This window comes from Spodoptera frugiperda, chromosome 30, assembly GCF_023101765.2.
Source record: "Spodoptera frugiperda isolate SF20-4 chromosome 30, AGI-APGP_CSIRO_Sfru_2.0, whole genome shotgun sequence".
NCBI classification, from domain to species: domain Eukaryota; kingdom Metazoa; phylum Arthropoda; class Insecta; order Lepidoptera; family Noctuidae; genus Spodoptera; species Spodoptera frugiperda.
In genome coordinates, this window is record NC_064241.1 from 6,262,631 (window position 1) to 6,284,599 (window position 21,969).

The following is a 21,969-nucleotide window of genomic DNA, read 5'->3' on the forward strand; positions in this document are numbered from 1 at the left end:
AGAAATGTTGCCGCAGGACAAACTTCATTTGTGTTATACCTACATTAAAGTAGGTACTTAGGTACTATTATAGTATTTTACGGTATGAACATAGATTAACTACATTAATTATCATATTTTTCGGTTTACTCACGTAATTATAATATTTGACAAGGAACTCGACTAGTTTCAAGCCATGCTAAGACGAGAAACTCGACTACTTTCAAGCCAGCTACAGGCTCATATTCATTAGCAGCATTCCGCGACACACGACGAGGTGACTGTCGTAACTAAGGGCGACTAAAATCGAGTTCCTAGTCCAGTATACGTGAGTAAGCAGAAAAACATAAAAATCGATGTAGTATGTCTAAGTTATAATATAAATATTAAACTACTCCTTAGACACAATCCTACGTTAGTTCATTATAAAGTAAAAAGCAGGGGTAAATAAATAAGCAACATTATTCAGTATGATTACTTTGATTATATTTTTTATTTTAAAATGTCATAAAATGATATCAACATCTTAAAGTTAACATTGATAAATAGTCGCATTTCATACTAATAAATTGGTTTAACATGAATTCCATTATTTACAATGATTGTCATATTATTGTCATTTAGTATTATTTGAAAATTAATTTTCATTAGTCCAATTTTATATTTAAAAATACAGATACGTTAAAATAAAAATATATTTACAATAAAAACTGAATATTAATTATACAAAATATTATTTACTATTCATAAATCTATTTAAAAGTGAAATTGATTATGGAAGTACGTTTATTGTCATCCGATATTGTTAGTAAGACGATTAATATATTGTAAACATTAAAAATAAATTTGATATAATTACGATATTCATATATTTACGATAAATAATATAAATATTAAGTAAATTGATTGTATAAATATAATGCAAGTATACATACTCGTATTGTATAACATTATTATATAGAAGTAGCCAGATTGTAATAGTCGATTAGTTAAAATAATACACAAACAAGTTACAGTAAGACTAAAACTAAATCGTGATACAATTTTAAATATTATTCAATTCTATAATTATTATTACTAAATACACGTTCATTCATTTTTACAGTAGAATCGATTCTTATCAAAATTCATGTTTTTATATTCATTGTAACACTATCCCTACGATAAATTCTTTCTCGTCACTTACATAAGACTACGTTACTTGTGAAGTCCAAAAGGAACTTCGTCTAATATTTTATATAACTCATAAACACGAATGAGCCGAATACATTACTTTAATATACTATCCGGAAGACATAAATTTATTATTATCGAATATCAAATTTTATCATCTAACACTTTCTTTTTTTATTTATAAAATAATCAACTTATTTTTTAGATCTTAATTTTAAACATAACTTTAATTTAGAAAATAAATCAAATTATTAAATTATAAATATAATTTTAACATAATTTATATAAAGCATGCAATATTTGCGTATACAAAAGTTAAAAAACTAAAATTATAATATATAAAGTTTAGCATTTTGTTTACTGTAAATCAATTGTGACACAATTTACTTTAAAATTTACAAACACACGGATATCTTGTAATGTTGGTCTTATACTTCGTTGTTCTGGGTACCCTTTTTATACAGAATACCCTCTTTTTTATATAACATTTTATACAAAACTGGTATAATTCTACAACTATTAAGGGCAAATTATACAAAATCGACTATTGTTTACAATCAACTGGTCTCTAACTTACCACTACTTACTATTGTCTTTACAAATGTATTGTCATATACAAATTAATACGCACTAAGTTTACCCACTAATTTTCATTATAATTATCATATTTTTTTATAAATACAAGTTATTATTATATTATAGTTTATTATGCCATTATTATTGTATAATAAGAATTGTATAGAATAATAATAATACGAGAATAATAAAATGTTAGCTAAACGGAGTTTCTAAATCTTTCTCAGATATTCCTTCGATCTGTTTCAAGTCTATCAATTTTTTTTTATTCCATATGTCATTATTAAATAGCCGCCTGATATGATAATAATGATATTTTCTTTTTTACGTACATACATACAAATTTATTTTCAACAGCAATTTTAGGAAAAAATGCCTGTTTTATTTTGATGAATGCGAGTGATTATTTAATATTTCTTGCATATTTACCAAGCTAATTAAATGCGTATGCTAACTCTAGGCTTTCAATGTATGTAGGTACTTGCAATTAGTCACTGGCATTAATCAATTATGTTTAAACAGGCCAAAGACAGTCAAGCCTTACTATTAAGAACGTTCGTATTTATTGTCTCAATTTACATATTAAGGCCGTAACTCATTATTTTTATTAAACAACTGCCGATAATGTTTTTACATAACAATATTAACATCAAGATCCACTAAAACGTTTACAACAACCTCAAAATACGTACTTACACATATAAAATTCAACAGCCATGTTTTTATCACTACATGTTAATGCTATATTTTTTTTTTAAATAAATCAGAAATCTAATTTCTGTCTATACAAAAACTTTTAGTAGTAATGTGAACATGGTAAATAGAATGGTGTTTTGGGTTTTGGTAGTTTTGTTGTATACGATGTATTGACGTGTTGAGCCAGTGGGGCGTAGTTTCTGGCGTTCGGTTCTTTGGGCGTACTCGTTGACGGAGTTGTTGGGTGGTGTGAAGGCGCTGTTGTAGAAGTTGAAGGCGTTGTTGAGCTCCGCTTGTCGCATGTCGGCGTCGAGTGCGTTCTGGTTGCCGCGGTCGTGTTGTTTCTTGAGGTGACGCTTCGGAGGTCTCGTTGTCGCAAGCGTAGTTGTTGTCGGGCGCGGAGTTGTTGTTGTTGTCGTAGTTGTAGTCGTTGTCGTCGTCGTAGTCCGTTGCGGCGTTTCTGTTGAGAAATAGAAGTGTTTGATTAGTATTACTTACGAAATTACATACATAAAATTGATAGTATTTGCACAAAAGAGACATGAAAGTATATGAGTATACGGACTTTCTAACAAAGTTACGGTTCCTTGTAAAACAAAGTATTGGCACTGATCTAAAATTCACATTACAGCAAGTCCCAACCGTGTTTCACTTCCCTTTATACTCGAGTTCATGTGACCTGCAAAACCTATTACGGGTTTTAACTATTCATGACTTTAATATGACCGTACTATAAAATGAATTTACCTTTCAAAGTGATGATGCCCTCGGCTTTGCCGTACCCGTTGGCCGCCGAACATGTGTATTCGCCAAAATCTCCCTTCTTCAGTCGATTTATAGTCAGGTTCATTCGCAAAGCGTACTCGTTCAGTATTTCCTCTGATATGACGTATTTTGAGCTGTTCAGCAGCTTTCCACCTAAAGAGAAAAATTTAAAATTGTTGAATCAATCAAAACTTTAATGTTGCATGAAAATTATTGGCGCCCAGCATGGGACTCTTTAATCGATCTTGTAAACAAAAACACTTAAATAGAACTTAAGTATTTCATCGACTTTATTTATCTTTGAATATAAAAAAACCAAAGAATTAGGTCAAATCCAATATCTGTACTAAAATAAACTACTTGTATATTTATTCAAACTGGCGCCCAACGTGGGACCTCAAATTCAACATTCTTTTATAACTTACCGGCTTGTGATTTTCCTCGCTGCCAGGTGTTAAGTGATTTAGGAGAAGCTTCAACGTAACACTGGAGGGTGACTTGCATGTCTGCCGCCCGAAGTACTACTGGACTCCCCACACGTACGATCGGCTCGACTGGACACAAATAATGGAGGGGTTAGAGTGAAAGAGCCTGAATATCAAAGTAAGGGACGTGTTCTATAAGTGATAAAATAAATTCTAAGTTACACATTAGTCAATTTGACACGGTTCTAAGTCACGTTTATAGTGTATTGAAAATGGAACCTAAAGCAAGTAAAATTAGTTACGATAGTTGTATGAAAATTTTAATGTGTTACTACATAAAAGCTAATTTTCAGTCTTTTGAACCTTTAAAAACGTTAAATACTAAACAGTATCACTACAAAATAAACCTAATTACCCATACAAAAGAAATGATCAGCCAAGTTAAACTAGGCTGAAATTAAGTCCACTCAATTAGGTTTACGCAAGCCTTTAAAGTCGGCCAATTCTGTTAAAGAGATAACTTGCATACTTTATATTCCAGAATCTCTGTATTTTCACATAAGTTTGTTCTTGTACTTTGTTCATACAAACTTATTTAAATGTCACACCAAGAAAATGCTTAAACTTTTGCTTTGAGATATACGAGTATCTCTACTACTACGCCTTTTAATCCCCGACGGGGTAGGTAGATGTGTATACAACACAATCTGAATATGTATTTTCTTAAGTCTTAAGTTAAATTTATTTATATTTTTAATTCACTGTTGTTGCCTGTGCATATGCTTACGCTGTATAAGAAACCGAGATCGAATGGAATCATTATGTTATTAACCTTTCCAATCAAAAGTTCATATCTAAACACTAACTAAAAACTCCATTGTACCCAATTTCCTACTAAAAAAATATTCTATAACGCTTTGTTTATATCTTCATATAATAAAAAGGGCGTAAACACCAATTTATTTTCATTTAAAAACATATCATACTTACATAACACTGAGACTTCGTATCGCCTGCTCTTAGTTGGCGGGACGCCATTAGCTGCGATGCACAAATACGTTCCCATGTCGGAACGCTGAAGTCCTTTTAGCGCCAAAGTCGAGCCAACGAAACTCTCTACCACTGGATAACAAAAATTAATTAATTAATATTGCAAAATATTAAAAAAAAAATCCTTAGGTAATTGAACAATGGTGACATAGTATTCCAGCTGTAAGGCAAATTGAACCTTTTCTATTTAACATAGACTTCAATTTAGAAAAAAAATGTAATACGCCTCATCTCACCACTTTGTAAAATATACAATCATATCGATCGCTTAAAATACAACGTAAATTTAGGTTTCAAAAGTTAACAATGATCTATTAGCTTTAGTCCTAACTGTAGAAGCTAGGTATTAACTTAGGCCAAAGTTTGAGGTCACATTTACCCACGTGAAAGCGGCCTAACTAGGTGTTTATTACATCGACCTTTAGTCCAGTATCAGAAAGCACCTTTCACAGGATCTGGCCCTATATCAAGTTAAAAGACGGCGTCTTTATTGCTTATCATAAATCAGAATAACAAGCGCATCGAACGACCGTTTAAAAAACTTGTACCTAGTCGTAAAATTTGTAATGTCCCAGTAAGTGAAGATAAAATATTTTACATAAAAATTGCTTTAAGAATTCAAAATTTTTTATCTAACAAAAAGTTATCAACTAAATTATTTGATATAACTTTTCACAAGACGTTTCAATAAACTTGAATGATAGTACTTTTTTGTTGTCTGCCTACACAGACTTGTTTGCTATCAATAGAGCTTACTTAGTATTGAATGTGTTTAATTTAGAGTGCCTAGGTGTATGAGCGCAAATATTTCGATAGTACTAAAAGAAACTGTCAATTACAGACTGAGGGCATTGACATTTGCATTTGAGAGCAAACGTGACATCTCCACGTCCACATTACGAGACATCAAACAAACTAGCAACTTCACAAGTTATGAATAAAGCGAAACGGCGTCTTACATGAATAAATTTGCTAAAGCGGCAAAATCTTGGTCCATATTTATTACAACAATTTCGTAACTGAGTGCGCAACACCCAGGAGATACATTTTGGTTTGAAAAATTACGCCTTACTTTAACAATGAGATGTACGTACGTACCCAATTGTTTGGTGTCAACCATAATCTAGAGATAATTTCTTAAATAAGATGTTATATTCTGTTAAACCTATCCTTTAAGTATATTATATAATAAAATAGAGATATAACATTACGTTGAATAACCATAAACCAAGTCGGATTCACACACATGGTTGTTAACGTAATTTCTAATTTGATTAACGTGATAATCTTGACGCACGGTTGGCACGGCGGGTAGGCAACTGGCTGCCGTGCAACGTGTCGCGAGTTCGATTCCGGCACGGAACAACTCTTTATGTGATCCACAAATTGTTGTATCTGGGTGTCTTGTGTATATGAACTTGTATGTGTATAAACGCGGGGTAACGTTTAAAAAAAATGTAAGTTTGTCGTGAAAACTATTTTAAAAACTCAATCATAATAAAACTACGAAAACGCAAAAACAACTAGAGATCACTACACAAATCCTTTAAAAAACGAATAAATGTTACCAATGCAATTTGTTTTCTTGCTTCAAGAGTGTCAATGTCGTAATAAGAATTGCAAAGGAGGCAAGAATGAGGTGGCAAGGTATAATAACTTGAGCTCGACTATGATCTTTATTGCCCGTGTTAAACAAAGCGGCATCAAGTTCAGTTTTCATTAGTGCTAATAAAAATTCCATGTTGAAAGAGAATTCGAGGACATCCTCACTGCTGGGTAAATAAATCTAGGTACATTTCTTTCAAATTGAATGTACTAAGTGATTGCTTTTTTGCAGCTGTCAGATGTTGTTTGTCTTTTACCAATATTATGTACTAGCTTCTGCCAACGGCTTCGCCCGCGGTCCCGTGAGATAAAAAGATTTCTGTGTGTTACTCCAGAACATAACCTACCCCTGTTCCAAATTTCATTCTCTTAATTATTTTCTCTTTTGATTGTTTGATAACTAATTTCTTTATAATTTTATGGAGTCATAGGAATAATCAGGACCCATGTCATTTTAAAAATAATATGGAGTCATTCAACCTAATAAAAAATATTAAACGAAATATACTGAAAAATGAACTAAATAAATACCGCTACCTTATCATTTAAGCAATAATTTAAAAAATGTTAGTATCCCATGTAAATCAACAATACTTGGACTGCCTCTTTGTCCTTAAAACACCAAAAGGCCTCTCAAAGTATCCTCATTAACACAACAAAATCCACACACTTATCCCAAATCTTCACATTTTAATCAAAACATAAAGCTGCTAAAGCTATTCGTTCAGGATGGCTGTCAAATTAAATTTAAATGGAAATAATTTATTGCTTTATTATAGCATACGACCCCCGCTACTAGGGGCACATAAAATACTGTTACTACGTAATGCGTACAATATCAAAAGCGGGCGTTTGTATGAAATTGTATTTTATTAACGGGTTATAAACTTGGTTTGCGAGTTGCGACATGTCGTAGCCAACTTGTTACTTTAGACGTCGACTCTGATTCAGCAATTCCCTGTTATTATTACTCCAAGACTAATTGTTTTCCGATTTCATTTCTTGCTTGAAATATTTTCTGCAAGTGAACGTATTTTAAATGATGATATTGCGCCATTTGTGAGTTTAAAGGACATTAATTGTTATGTGATTAGGCTGGTGATTTATGTTAAATATGTGATACTATATTCTGCCAATGGCTTCGCCCGCATTACCGTGAGATATCGTCAATCACGTTGAAACTACTGAACGGGTTTTGATGAAATTTGGTATACAGACAGAGTATGAGCTGACTTGGGTGATAGGATACTTTTTATTCCACGGAAACGCGGGTGAAGCCGCTGGCAGAAATAATATTTATTTAGCAATTTCACTAGGATTGTTAGAAAGGATCTCTCTGCGCCTAAATATAATTAAAACTTAATGTATGGAAATGACAATGAGCCTTATATCCGATATATTTAATCACATATTAATTTTCCATCCTATTGTCATGTGAAACAAAAATAGGTAATTAATGACAAATTGCCTTATCTTCTTTACACCATAAAGCTGACGTAGATACAGACAAAAATACAATTAATTAACATCTAATAGAGTCTTAGTTTCCTTGTTACATATGTTGCTAATTCAATGACACGTATCGGCTTCCGGCTTATGTCTTATTTAGCCATAAGAGCCAAATTTCCTCGTATTGTTCCCAGATTTCGTAGAAGATTTCAAATAGATTAAGGACGAGAGAAACAGCAGCTTACTTAAAACTAATTGTGTTCATCAATTAGTGTAACAACAAAATAATACGATTTAGGCAATTATAGAAAGAAAGTCAAGGATTAATCTCATTTTATGTTAGATAAAATACTTTATTTCCAAATTAATAAACTTATAAACAAAGCGCTCAAGTTCTTAATTAACAACACATGTGATAGAATCAACGATTTACAATTTCTGTGCTCAGAAACAAATTCTCAATAATCCAATCCCGGCTTGCGTTCACCGCAGGGAGGGAAACGAAAAATGTGGAAAAACGAAGACGCGAATAGCAACAACGAAGGCAATTCTTACATATTTAGTGAAGCGTGTTTAACATGTCCAATTAATACAAAGGCAGAGCCGGTTCCACCACTCTGTTAACTATTACAACCACCCTCCGTTTACAGAGGGACGCCAGTCTTTTGTTTACGCTTAATGGCTTAAATAAAACGGGTCAAATTCGTAAAACACCGCACCGAAAAGGTTTTAAATAGCCCAACAGAGACCGGCAATTTTGGGTCTAATGCATTTAGATTAAGGTATAAATTAGAATAAAGGATTACACGCCATTAGAAATACAACGATGCGTATGTGTTAAAATGACTAGGCCTATAATTGCTTTAACTCCTATGTCTTTTCACCTAGTGTCGCGTTGCGCTGTAAAGGGTATGTCATTATAACTATAAGAGATAACAGCCTTTTGTCAGGCCGGTCACTAAGCCGTTCGTTTAATTTCCTGACTGAAACCCGGATTGCTACAATATTTTGTTTAAGTAGTAATTGAGTTCTTTGAACACGTTTTTTCCGCGGAAATGAATTCCGGCCGTGAGCATCAGACGTCGCCTTCTTTTGTTTAATGTTGACAGCCCTGTATTTTTTTATCGTAGGAAAAATATTCCCATTGAATTTAAATATTACGTGAGCATTTCGTTAAAATGATTTATTTATTGTGTAAAATCATAGGTTTTAATTAAAGCGGAGAAGAAAATGTATTTATTTTTATTGAGAGTATAAAATGAATCGGTTTAAGAACCAATCTGAGTGGGCGTTTCTTATATAACGCGAGCTCGGTTCGTCTCGGCTGTCGATATGGATAATTTGTTTATCTACTCGCAGAAGATAAATAAACGTGCATGATTATATGTACGCGATCATCTCGTTCCATCATTATTTAGATGTCATTATACGAGCACGTTGTACATTTATATCGAATTGGAATTTTCTTTCCAATATCCTTAGGGCAATATCTTAATAAATCCCATAAAACTCCAATGTTTTAACCGCTCTAGCACCTGCGCCCGCTCCGGGCGGGCTTTGAATGCAAAATTAGTCTTGTTTCTTTTTTACCACTTAGCCGGATCTCAGTGATGCGAATAAAATTCAACGGAAAATTGACGTTTTATTTTTTGCCTTTAAATGGTACGTTGATTATTATCTTTTATTTCAAACAATTGGTACGAGGAAGAGAGAAAAGGATTTATAAAATTCTCCTTTACTATATCCTAATTAGTTAATTGGGTTCAATATAAAAGTTTCGCGAGATCATCTGTCGTTATAACAATACATTGTTTTTGAAGCATAATCACTTACCTACGTCGAGAAAAATGCAAGGGGACGCCCGTTTTATTTTCACTCAAAAAATAAGGAATTTCCTCAATCAATCACTGTCGCAAGAAAGCCTATCAAGAAATTAAAACTCTCTCAATTGGAAGGATTTAGATCATATATCTAAATTCTTCTCCCAAGTCAATAGGACATTAATCTTTTCAAGTTTGCATTTAATGCAGATTCCATATATTATGTGTAAGGAACGACGAACCTTTTTTTAGTCGGCTAAAAGAAAAAATGGAGTTTAACATAGTTGTAATCGGGTTGAATCTTTGCCAGAATTTCATTTACATAATATTCTCAGGGACATAATCCCAGTGTTTAGCAAGAAAACCTTGGTATTCTTTTGTAAAATGTACGTAGATTTCTGCGATTAAATTCAGCTGATTTGGCACTAGCCTTACTCTACTAATACAAATATAACATTGTGAAGTTTTATATTTGAAACGATTGAAACAATTTTCCTAAAAGCGTACACAGTACACAGAGACGTGCATTTGTAGATATGAAATACATTTTTAACCGACCTAAAAAAGTAGGTTCTCGGTTTACTCTTTATATTTTTGTGCGATAATTTCGCGTTTGGCTGTACCGATTTTGATGCGGTTTTCAGCATAGTTTTCAGTCATGGGAAAAGATTTTAAGGATATTAGCTGACTAAAAAAAAACCTTTAAAAAAAGTTTCTTACTAATCATGACATCGGTCAGAAAATATGAATATTAAAAAAAAATCTATAATATAATATAAGCTCACCTTTAACCTCCTTCCCATTATCATCACGGAACACAATGTTCCTTCCTCCAGTCCGCTTCCAAGATATGATGGGAGCTGGTACTCCAGCCGCTGTGCAGCGAAGTTCCACTGCCCCTCCTTCAGGAGCACTGGCTTCGGAGCCGTCGTCATCAGCAATGTCTGGTGGTATCACCACTGAGAGGTGCCCCATCTGAGAAAATGTTGTGTATTTAGTATACTACGCTGATAGTTGTATGCAGGTAGTAGAAGAAGACAAGATTTAACAGTAAAAGAAGATAATAAATGGTTTACGTTACGTCAATAGATAAGGTTAAAATCTCACAACAATTAAATCATTGATTAAAATCAGAATATAGTTTATTAAGATGTTCCTATATTTTATCAATAAAACATACTATAAACGGTCGAAAATGCTATCATAAGTCGATGACTGCCTAGCGGGTTACTGGGGCTCTGGCTCGAAAAGCAGGAGTAGGAACGGGGTAGTTTTTAATCAGTAAGAGTCTGATACTCTCACTCACCTCAACCAAGGTGGTAAAAATCATTGGATGATGTTTCCCTCAAAAAAATAATTCAATAATATTATTTGTTCAAATAAGCCAATGGAACATAAAAATAACTCTTTCGGCAAAGAAATAAAACTACACAAACAATAGCAAACCAAGTCCAAAGTCACCTTTATTCCCCGTTTACGTTTCCTACACTAAAACAATAACTAAAAATTTACGACCAAACGAAAACGTAAACGTCAAAAACTAACGTTAGGCACACGTTACGTATGGAAGTGAACTATAATAGTATTGTAATCAAATAACCTCATCGGTGCCTTTTGAACCGAACCCCTTACCTAACCAACAACTAAGGGATCTTAATTACAAACGTGACAGTTATTAAATATAACTTGTAATGTCGCTCTCTATAATTAATAACGGTTAGGAGTTACATATACAAACTATGTACACATATGTACATAGTTTGAGACTGAGCGGGGAATAGGCTTCATTTGGAGATCTGAAGAACGGATTATTTACTAAAGCTGTTATCTCTAGGTTGGAGTTTATTAAAAATAAATATAAACCTACTAGTATTTACATTAGTTAATCGCATATAAACTTGAAAGTAAATAGGTTGGTTATATTCATTATTTTGCTGAGTTTATTTATTTAGTTATTATATTTTATTTCTCAAGTTTGGTCTTATAACTTTTCTATCTTGTATGCTATGTTAGCCCTTAACTGATTGTTATATTTTAGGCCGATTTATAAAATGTAATGTGTAAACAGTCGAACGAATGTTACACCCTTCACTTTATAAGGCCAGCCAACGCTGGCCTTAATAAATATTTATTTTGAAGGTGATAGGTCTGTTGCCATGTACTGAGCACAATTTAAGACTCAACGCATAATATCGTGCTATTACTTAAATCTCCAATGCTACTTTGCACGACCTGAGAATCAAACACAAAAACTTGATTGACAGTAACACAAGCATACACTAACGACATAGTTAACAGTCTGACTTACAATTACCAAATGAGACAGACAGACACACAAACGTTGTTTAATTGTTACAACAAATCTGCTCAACCCAGCACACAACCAAATAATCCCCAAACAAATATTCTGTAGCCTCAATAAATACTCGAACCCACAATCTTCTACACAAATGGCTAACTTTAGGTAAACTGCGTTGTTTGCCAAGAGTAAACGATTTTATTTCGGACTGTACATTCTAAGAGTTGCACTTTTCAAGTTTAAGTTGCCTGCTTTCTTTGATGTAAAGGAAATTTTTCATAGTACAATATTTGATTAAATAACAATATTACTGTTATTCTATAAGGCCGAATAAAATAATCTCACACATTTTGTTTTTTTTTTTTAAAGGTTCCCACACTATAATTTTCTCATGTGTCGTAGGTGTGTCTACAAACATACAAGTTCACACAGACCCGAATTAACAATTTGTGGATCACACAAAGAGTTGCTCTGTGCGGCAATCGAGACAACTACACGTTGCGTGGCAGCCGATTGCCACTACGCCAACTGTTTATCAGAGATTCCTAAAAAGTTTGTTAAATTGTAATATTTTATTAAACGCCCACTGTTAACCAGTTTTTTTATTTGTCCCATGTAATAGCAATATCATGATGAACTCTATTAAATCTTTTTTTCTAAGGACAAAAGACAACCTAAGATTTCTTGCATAACAGTCTACATTTAAAACTATGTTGTGACGTTTTACTTTTCATTTCCAATAAAACTTTCAGTTTACAAATAAAAAAGAACATATAACTATGCGTTTTCATTTAATTCTACTCAGACAGCAACCCTTATCTCCCTTTCACATTCGAATGTACTATCACCCAAAATATGTATATGAACAACGTAAACAAGGCTCCCACTAATTCAGTTAGAAAATTTATTCAAACACATTTCGAATTGTTATCGAATAACTGAACCTATTTTATTATTATAGTTGTGTACTGACAGACAGACAATGAAAACAAATAAATAAAACTGCAATACAATTGAAATGATATTCGAATTGTGTAATGTGATGTTTCACTTTTTTTGTAGATGAAAATTTATTAATACTTAATAAAAAAAAAATGTATATAAAAAAATATATGAAAACAAATAAAACTGCAACACAATTGAAATCACATTCGAATTGTGTAATGTGACGTCACTGTATAAAAACCGTTAATTTGAATTTTTCGCTTGTTTTATGTATATGAAAGCTTATTCAATTTCATACCTAACAAAGTAAATTGTATATATTAGAAAAAAAACAGACGGAACTCCTGATGGTAAGCAATCACCGCCGCCCATGGACACCCGAAACACCAGAAACGTTACAAGTACGTTGCCGGCCTTTTGGGGGTTGGGAATTAAAGGGTTGTTGGGGAATCGAGGATTGGGAAATAAAATGGAAGCGTTGTTTCACGTCGGTTTTCTGCGAGATTGACAAGAGAAAGATTTGCACCATAGCTGAAAGTTTAAAAATACGAATAATACTTTGCTCAAGAGCAGACCGCTCACCCTTCCGTTAAAATAAAATGTGTAATGTTATATCAACCCTTGAATCCAACTCAATACCTTATTTACATTCAAACAAACCACTCAACCAAAAGAACAGTTTTAATTTATCTTTTAAATAATTAATTTTATTGTTGTACTCCATCTTTTGTTTCATTAATTTCTAATCACACTTGGAAAGATTACTTTAACAGCCCATCACTTTACGCTTTAATTATACTATGATTAAAATTGACGGAGCAAAATATACTCATTAATTTTGCTGCGAAAATAATAATTAATTACCATAATAAAGCACACGTGTCTTTGATAAATTCATCAGAGCCTTTTTTCTTTATTAAACACGTGTTGCGAAATATTGAAATGTCTATTTAATAAAAATATTAAACTCTATTTTTAGTAGACTGTTGGTTAACTAAAAATTACAAAAGCATTTAACGCTACTTAACAAAATACATTTCTCATAAAATTAAATCACCTCTTAACTTAACACTCTGAATCATGAATTCACTCATTTAATCAACGACATAGCCCCATTTAAAACTAGCGAACTCCCATAACATTTCAACCCGTACGAATAAAATGTGTTGGTAATGGAATGAGATGAAGTAAAACTCGTTAAACTGAATTAAATGTTCCGTAGCGTAGCCGTAGCAAGACGGACTGAACTAAACGATGGCAGCGTAGCGGCCACGCTACGAACTGCTACGAACACGTAGCACTGCAACAAGCTACAAATTGGTACATGCTAGCCATTTGTTGAAGTCAATTAAGTTAGGCACTGGCCATAAAAACTTGAACGTATTCGAGCCGCACGCAACACACAGATATTAATCGGGGACATTACTGACATACTCTTAGTTGGTTCGCGTTGCAGACAAAGGAAAACACAGTCATTACGGCGCTCGCTCCCACGAGAAAACAACTAACTTAACGTAGAACGTCGCTGCTGGAGGAAAATCGACTATTATACTAGTTTCATACACGAAATGTTATTGTTTAATTGCTCTGCTCTGGTAAAAATGAACGTAGCTTGTAGTAACTAAAGTATTTTCTGTCTGGATTAGTGTAATTTGTTAATCTTTTAACTTTATAGTGCACTTTAGTCTTCATAAACTTAGAACAGATGTTTGCCTAAGTGGTTATATCTGTGAACATTAGTTGATATAGAATGCTATTGTGTAACGTTATACTGCATCGTTTATCGCCGACACTAAGTACAATAGCACCTAAGATACCATTTACGCAAGTCCTTTGTGTAACCGATTATATCTACAGCCACAACCTGGACTGAAAGTTAATGTCGAGGTTTATACTGAAGATACGATTGGAATCCCATAGTTTGTATTCCTATAGTTATTCTCCCGTTTCTAATAATGTAAGGTCAGAGGTCCGTGAATGTTGCATGAAGACGTATTGTCCCCATTCCTGGGCCCGACGGAGTGACTTTGACAAAATTCTCCGCGTTACACCCGACCTCGGTATTCGTGGGCCAGGTAGACGGCGAAAATCGCCACTTGGATATTTTTATGTACCTTAAACAACACCCCTTTGATGGTGAAAGACAAAGAGCAATTTCACTTTTTATATTTCCTCTGTTTATTTTTTTACGGAACTCTGGACTTTTGTGTTTATTTGCGAACGAATGATGGTGTGTTCCGTGTTCGAGGGTTTGAACACATAAAATATTTTGATATTAAGTAATTATAATGTCATGAATTCAATAAATACATAAACAAAACACATGCATTTTAACATTGGTTTTATTGGTAAAGCGACATAGCAATAACATTTGTGTAAGAATGCGATACACAGCACGTATTGTCTGCGATTCCGATTTCTGAAGGAAGCCAGCGACACACGGACTTTGACAGAATTCCTCGCGAGTTGCACGACTGAGCGCCACTGAATGACACGCATTCCGCCAGCAAATATTCACAGATATAATTTCAACGTTCTACAATTTTTAAACTGACTGCGAATAGACAAAGTTCTTGTAACATTTTTGATGTTTTAAATATCTTGTAAAATGTTTAGTATATTTTCTGTCTCTTTTCCCCGCAGTGTAAATTCTTGGAGACAGTTTCGTGTCACATGAATTATGTAAATTCGTGGTGCAGGCCGCGAACCGAGTAGCTCCGAGATTTACATCCGGGAAGCGCGCGACCTCACATTATAAATAAATATAAGTATGTGTAATACTATTGTCGCTGAATATACAATGTGCTAGGTGTGACGTATGGCTGCGGCCTGGGCGTTGTGGCCACATTTACTATATTCACTCTTACGCTGCTTTATGATACGGCAATTCTTTGTCTCATTTTTGAAATTTAGAACATTGCAGTCTTTAAATAAATCACAGTGTAATTTAAATTCAGGTGTTTGGTACCAATGCCAAAGCCAAACTGAAAGTCGACATAAAAAGTAATCACCTAGTAACCTAATTAGTATAAAAACTCCCAATATTACCAAAACAAAGCAGACTATACTGTAACTATTCAGAATTAGTCTTAAACTGTGCTCTGAATATTGATTACCGAACTTGAATCGCTGTGACGTAATTTCAAAGCTGAGCGTATTCTATTGTTATCGCAGCTAACAGCACTATTTATTGGCAGATTAACTTGAATATGTAAATTTGAAAGCGCTAAACGTTATCTAAAAGCATTTCCATTCTATTCTTATCACAGTAGTGAATAACAATAAAAATACATTGTCACTAGCGCAACGCAAGTCACGTAGTCGTTTCAACTTATAGATTCAAAGACTTGTGCCGGTTCGTTGGTTCGCATCAACAGGTAAGTGAGTCATTTGTTTTCGGTGAAACATCTCAGCTGAGTGAGGTCCTGACGTGTGCCACGACCGTACGATTGGGAGACGGACAAGTAACTACCACGTGTTCGAACAGTTAACCATTTTTACACGTCAGCGGTAGTGTACGGCGTAACTCATTATTCTGTTGGTATTTGCTCGTTGAACGAGTACTCGTTTATTTCTTTTGTTTGTGTGCTGAGTTGGACTGGTATTTGTTAGGGTATTTTAAGTTCATTTTCCATCTCAAATAAAATATGTAGTTAGTTGTAATTAGAAATTCAATCTTGTAGAATAAAAGTATTTACTTGTTTGCATGCGACTGGTGACTAAAAAAGCTATCTTCTGTCTATCTATGGTAAGCAGTGGTGTAATGTTTTATTCAGTGTTCTTTGCACGTCGCGTGGTGCACAGACAAAGACATTGATTTATGCAGGTACGCTGCGAATACGGCTGATTGATTATCATTATAATTCGGTTAGTTAATTGAAGCTTAATTGGTATGCAGAGCGTTTGACAGCAATTGAAAGCTGCTGACCTATTTAGGTCTGTGGGAGCCATATACTAGGATTCAGGTCTTGGCTCCAAGTAATTAGGTGAACAGTGGATTAATCTTACGTATGGTGGCCATAAACTGAGCTCTAGTAACTTGCACAAATAGTACCATAAAACTCGATGTTCATAAAAGCCGACCACACGTTCTTTATCGTTCTCCCGGATTAAGGTTTACACGAGATTGCCAGTGCAAACATTCGCACGTGAAGGCTTGCGTCGGACGTACACCGTTTTTCCGGCCAACGTCGATTACCTCGCGGAAACCCGATGCGTCCAACCAATTATATGAAGCTAAAGCTGCCCCGACTGACACTCGCCATGATGGACGACAGCCGTCACTTTATCGCCTATTTTTTTCACCCCCTTTTGACCCGAACCCCTGGCTTTTATAACGCTGCATTTACGACTCAACGCGTAAGTAGCTACCGCAAATATAAATCTCCTGACGAAATAAAAAAACTTTTCGCATATTGTGTAACCAAATCCACAACGTTAGAATAAACGCGAAAAGGAAAACTTTGTATAATAAGAGAAAAATCTCTTCAGACACTATAAATATTGATGTATTCTCGAGACGGCTTTCACCATATTCAGTTGTGGAGTAGCAAACCCTTATGAAAAAGCAAATACTTTGGCTTGAGCTCGCACCTGTAGCCCGACACAATAAAAGAATGCTGAGTAACGCCTGCCGATTTTTCGGCTAAGAAATAATTCACTTGTTGATTCTACTCTCTAGCTTTCTACTTACTTTCTTTTTATGTATTATTTATTTTACTTCCAACGAGCTTTGGCACGTTATCCGGTTAGCGAGAGTACATAGCGCGCCAGGCTCCGGGCGGCATAACAATATCTGTGTACGGGAAGTATCGCAATCCATAACAACTATGACTATTCTAGTAAACATGCTCGAGATAATATTTCAACGAGCTTACGTATAATCCTGTAAGCATCGTAAATCCCGCATAGGAAGCTAAGCTTTGCCACAATATTTAGAAGCGCTTGAATTTTAGGCGGTCGCTCCAAAGCCTCGGCTTTATATTGAAGGTGAAATAATTGTATAACATGCACAATAGGTTCACATTTTACAAGGAAGGATTCCTCGGAGCGTCTCAAATTCCTCCGTCGGCGTATTACTAAGTGTTTGTTACGGCGGGCCTTAGTTGCGACATCACGAGGCAACTATGTGTCGAAGAATGTGTTTATGGTGCCAAGAATGAAGCTCCTTAGCAGCGGCGGGATTCTGTGCTGTCGCCGAGTTATACTTATCGAGGTAACGGCTTCATTTAGGAATTACTACAAACATATTATGTGTTTATATGAAAGGCTCAAGAGATAATAATATTTCTAGGGTTTCTTTGAAGATAACCTTTGTGTTTCGCCTTAACACAATACATAAATGTAACTCAAATAAAACAACGTTAGCACACAACAAACCGCACACAAACCTCTTTTATGCCTGTTGTAGCGTGATACCTTTTTTCCTGATTTACAAAACTAATCCATCGTAATTCCGGCGCTGACCTTTACAAATACCAAAAGGCCTTTTGCCTACCTGTTAAATTGCAAAGCTTTCGTTATGAAAATTCCTTAAATATTATCCTATGAGGTGGAGGAACGATTTATTATAAACTTTATAATTGTGAAGATTCTTCTACTTCACGAATTTCATTATTATTTTGCATCGTCCGAAACTCTTTGCCGTTTTGAAAACCTCAAAGGATTTCTTGATATTTTATACCGGTCGTTTTAAAATCGTCGACCATACTGAGAGAGCATCTATCGTCCGACTGAGCACTGAGTTGAACGCTGTAAACATTTCGCAAACGGGACTTTAATCCCGGTCATAAAAGTAATCCGCTCATAAAGTTACGCGACGATGGACAACATAAGGGTAGGGATTTACTCTCACAAAGATTTCTAAGTAATTAAGATAAAATACCAGGAGTTTTTGTATGTTACTGGAAGCCAGAAGCTCTCGTTTTTCAACGCTCATATACCGAGTTAATCCTCCAGTATGCAATAAAGCTGCTAAAGTATTTGTGTTCCAGGCGAAATTACCCATATTGAAAATACCCTTCGTCGCTAACAGCCGGCTGAAGGCTTATTTATACGCTCGTGTGTAGACTTCCCTCGAAGTAGGTACGCAACAGCCTAGGTACCCACATTAAATTTAGAGCCTCTCCAATCGTTAAATACTCACAATTTAATACAATTCGGACTTATGAACTGCTGCCGTATTGATTTGTAATTACGAAATTGCTTTGTTTAAGTTATGCAAAGTATTTGCTATCAAAACGGATTTAAATTGCGACTGAGTTTTATTTGAACGGCAAAGTTTGGAAGTTTGTAATTTGTTTGATTGATAGGAAAACGGTTTATTATTATTATATAGTGGCCACTTGACTGTGTTGAAATGTGATCTTTGTGAGGGGAGATAAAGGGGTTGGATTGGATTACAAAAAACCGGTCGTCCATCACAACCTTTGTCAACACAGCTTCCCATCAATGCCGCAAAAACAATTAGTAGGTCAATATTTATTTAATTGCCTGAAACCGACCGGCCGTGAATGATGACCGTTGAAACCGTGCGTGTATTTGTTGTGCTGATGAAAGTAAAATAATTACACGTCAAATTAATCTTAATGGACACTCGCATAAGTGTTAAAATCGATGAGCATTAAAATGTAGCAGTAGATACTGTGATACGACTGCTAATGTGACGTTTGTATCGCGAAGAGTGGGTTATAAAATATTTATGGCTGCAATAAACGAGGTGGCTAATATGAGCTGGTGCTTAAGATATAAAATTATCATAATACGCGTATTTATGGTACTATTTCGTTTATGTTTTCTCGCTAATTGATAGTCAACTGGAGCTGTTTATTCAAGTGTTGGAGCGTTAATAGTGTCAACATTTGGAGCGCTAAGATGCACTTGTAACTTGATTCTTTACTTTAACTCTTAGAAGGTGTTAGTAGCGGTTTGTGTAAATAAAAAGCCTTTTCGCTAGCGCTGGGTAATAGCGGCCCTAAGCAAATACAAGGCGTAAAGTGAGCAGTCTCCTTTGTACGAAGATATCAACGTATAATAATGATGAAAAGAATTCTTAAAATTCTACACTTGTTGTTGTCGTAAATAAAGAGAAGTTTTCAACTGGCTGCAGAAAGCATTTTCAAACTATTGTGCTTTAACTTAAGGTTTCCTTTCAAAAAGCTTTTTGATTCTAATTTTATGGCATAAATGTACTATCTATTGTTGAAATGCAAGCTATATTTCGAGTAAAGCAGGTCTCTTACATAACATCTATAACGTAGCTGGAGAAAATTAAAGAAATACTATCTGGCACTTATCATTAAACATTTATTCAACAAAACATTGCTCTATAAAGCTCGTGTACGCGTTAACTGAAGAATTGCAATTTAAAATAATGTGTAAAGATTAAACCAGACCCATGAGTCTCGTGAAAAAACTAATTGCATATTGCCCCACATATTTTGTTGTAGTGATATTATGTGTTAATTTACACGTCGAATTAAAAAAGCTGTTAGGATAAACCCTTTGTAAGGATTTAGTAATGTGTAGTTCAATATACCTATTGTAACGCAAAATTTACACTTAGATTTACCAAGATCAAAATGATTATGAGATCCATTAGTAAGGTTCAATTATATTATTAGTCAACAAACCACCTAGTTCCACTGACGGACAGACTGACAGACTATTATTTATTTCTTTATTTATTGACATTTCAAAAGTACCTACCTATCTATGGTTTAATTGGTATAAATGATTTGACTTTGACTTAGAACGAAAATCAACACAATAATAACAAAATTAATTAAAAATAATATTATACCTATTCAAAATTCGAACGACAACGTTTAGAATTCTGCAGCAACAACTATGTAGTTGTACAACGCTTTGCACTAACATAAACAGTAACGTTCCACGTTTCAAAGTTGTCTCATGAAGATGTCGTGGTGACATTCCGCGCCTCCCTTTGGCAAGCGCGTGCATTCCGCGCACGACTTGACAAAATTCCACCGGTACCCTGCGTCGACGACACTGTTCTACGTTCTACCCACTAAAGGTAAATAACTTAATAAGTGTCGGCTCTTACGAGTATGTCTGTTTGTTGTAAGTTGGGTAACTGTTGCTTAATGTTTTTTGTTGGGGTTTTCTGGTAATTGTGTGGGTCAATTGTTTTGCGGTTTTTAGTTGTTTTTTTTTTTTAATAGTTTATAATTTTTGTAAGCTAGGAAATTGTTTATAATGAATTGTGTTAATGGCATATGAGCCTCTAGCATGGCTTGAAACTAGTCGAGTTCCTCGTCAAATAGTTACGTAAGTAAGCCGAAAAATATAATAATTAATTTAGTATGTCTCAAAAAAGATATAATTAAACACGATCATTAAATAACCAACAGAGAATAATGACAGATGTTTCTAAATATACATACACCTATTACTAAAACAACGTTCAAACCTTCCTATGTTATCTATATTCCCAGTTTATATCAATCTCTCAGGTTTATTCTATAACAGATTGTAAAGGGCAACAAAGGAATGTGACTAAACTCAATTAAGGCGGGAAGATGACGCTCTATGAATCGAACTTTGATGGATGTGGCGGCTTGTGAGGCTAGTTCAGTGGAGAGAAATTGAATAGAATAGAAATCTTTACTAGGAAAAAAGGTGATTGGCTTTTCTATTATATCTTATGTAAGTTAAATTATTATTGAATCTTTGTTCTTCACTTATTTGGGTGTGATTGCAGATTCTGTAATGGCAATTTAAACCCCATTTACTATAATTAACACCAAGCTATTAACTGTCTTTTAAAATTAATAGATTTACACTGCGAATATGTACAACTTACTATAACTTTAAACTAAAATAAAGAAAAAATAATAATAAAAATTCTCTTATACTAGAGACTAGTATAAGAGAATTTTTATTATTATTTTTATCTTATACAAGAAGTACAAGGTGAGCCTTGTACTTCTTGTATTTGTCCTTATTTACTATTATATTGTTTGTCCTTTGTTGGACTGAACTAAACATACACACTTAAATTTTCATTTTATCGTATGCAAAACTGTTCAATTATAAACTCTACTACACATCTACACAAAACGGAACCACAGCAAAACGCTGAACCCACAAAACAAATACATCTGCACGAGTATAATCAAAAACCAATTTGCACAACAGCACGCAATAACAAACGAATCAATACAGA

At 34.2% G+C, this 21,969-nt stretch overlaps 1 protein-coding gene across 1 annotated transcript in view; it reads right to left on the minus strand.

Moving 5' to 3' along the window:
- Nucleotides 1–440: 440 nt before the first annotated feature.
- LOC118269944 (lachesin-like) overlaps nt 441–21,969 on the minus strand; it is a 65,729-nt gene continuing 44,200 nt past the window's right edge. The window contains exons 5-9 of the mRNA XM_035585339.2: nt 10,324–10,513; nt 4,605–4,736; nt 3,615–3,743; nt 3,172–3,342; nt 441–2,884 (exon numbers count right to left, since the gene is read on the minus strand). Of these exons, the coding sequence (XP_035441232.2) occupies nt 2,511–2,884; nt 3,172–3,342; nt 3,615–3,743; nt 4,605–4,736; nt 10,324–10,513 (996 nt within the window). The 3' untranslated portion in view covers nt 441–2,510. The remainder of the gene's footprint in view (nt 2,885–3,171; nt 3,343–3,614; nt 3,744–4,604; nt 4,737–10,323; nt 10,514–21,969) is intronic.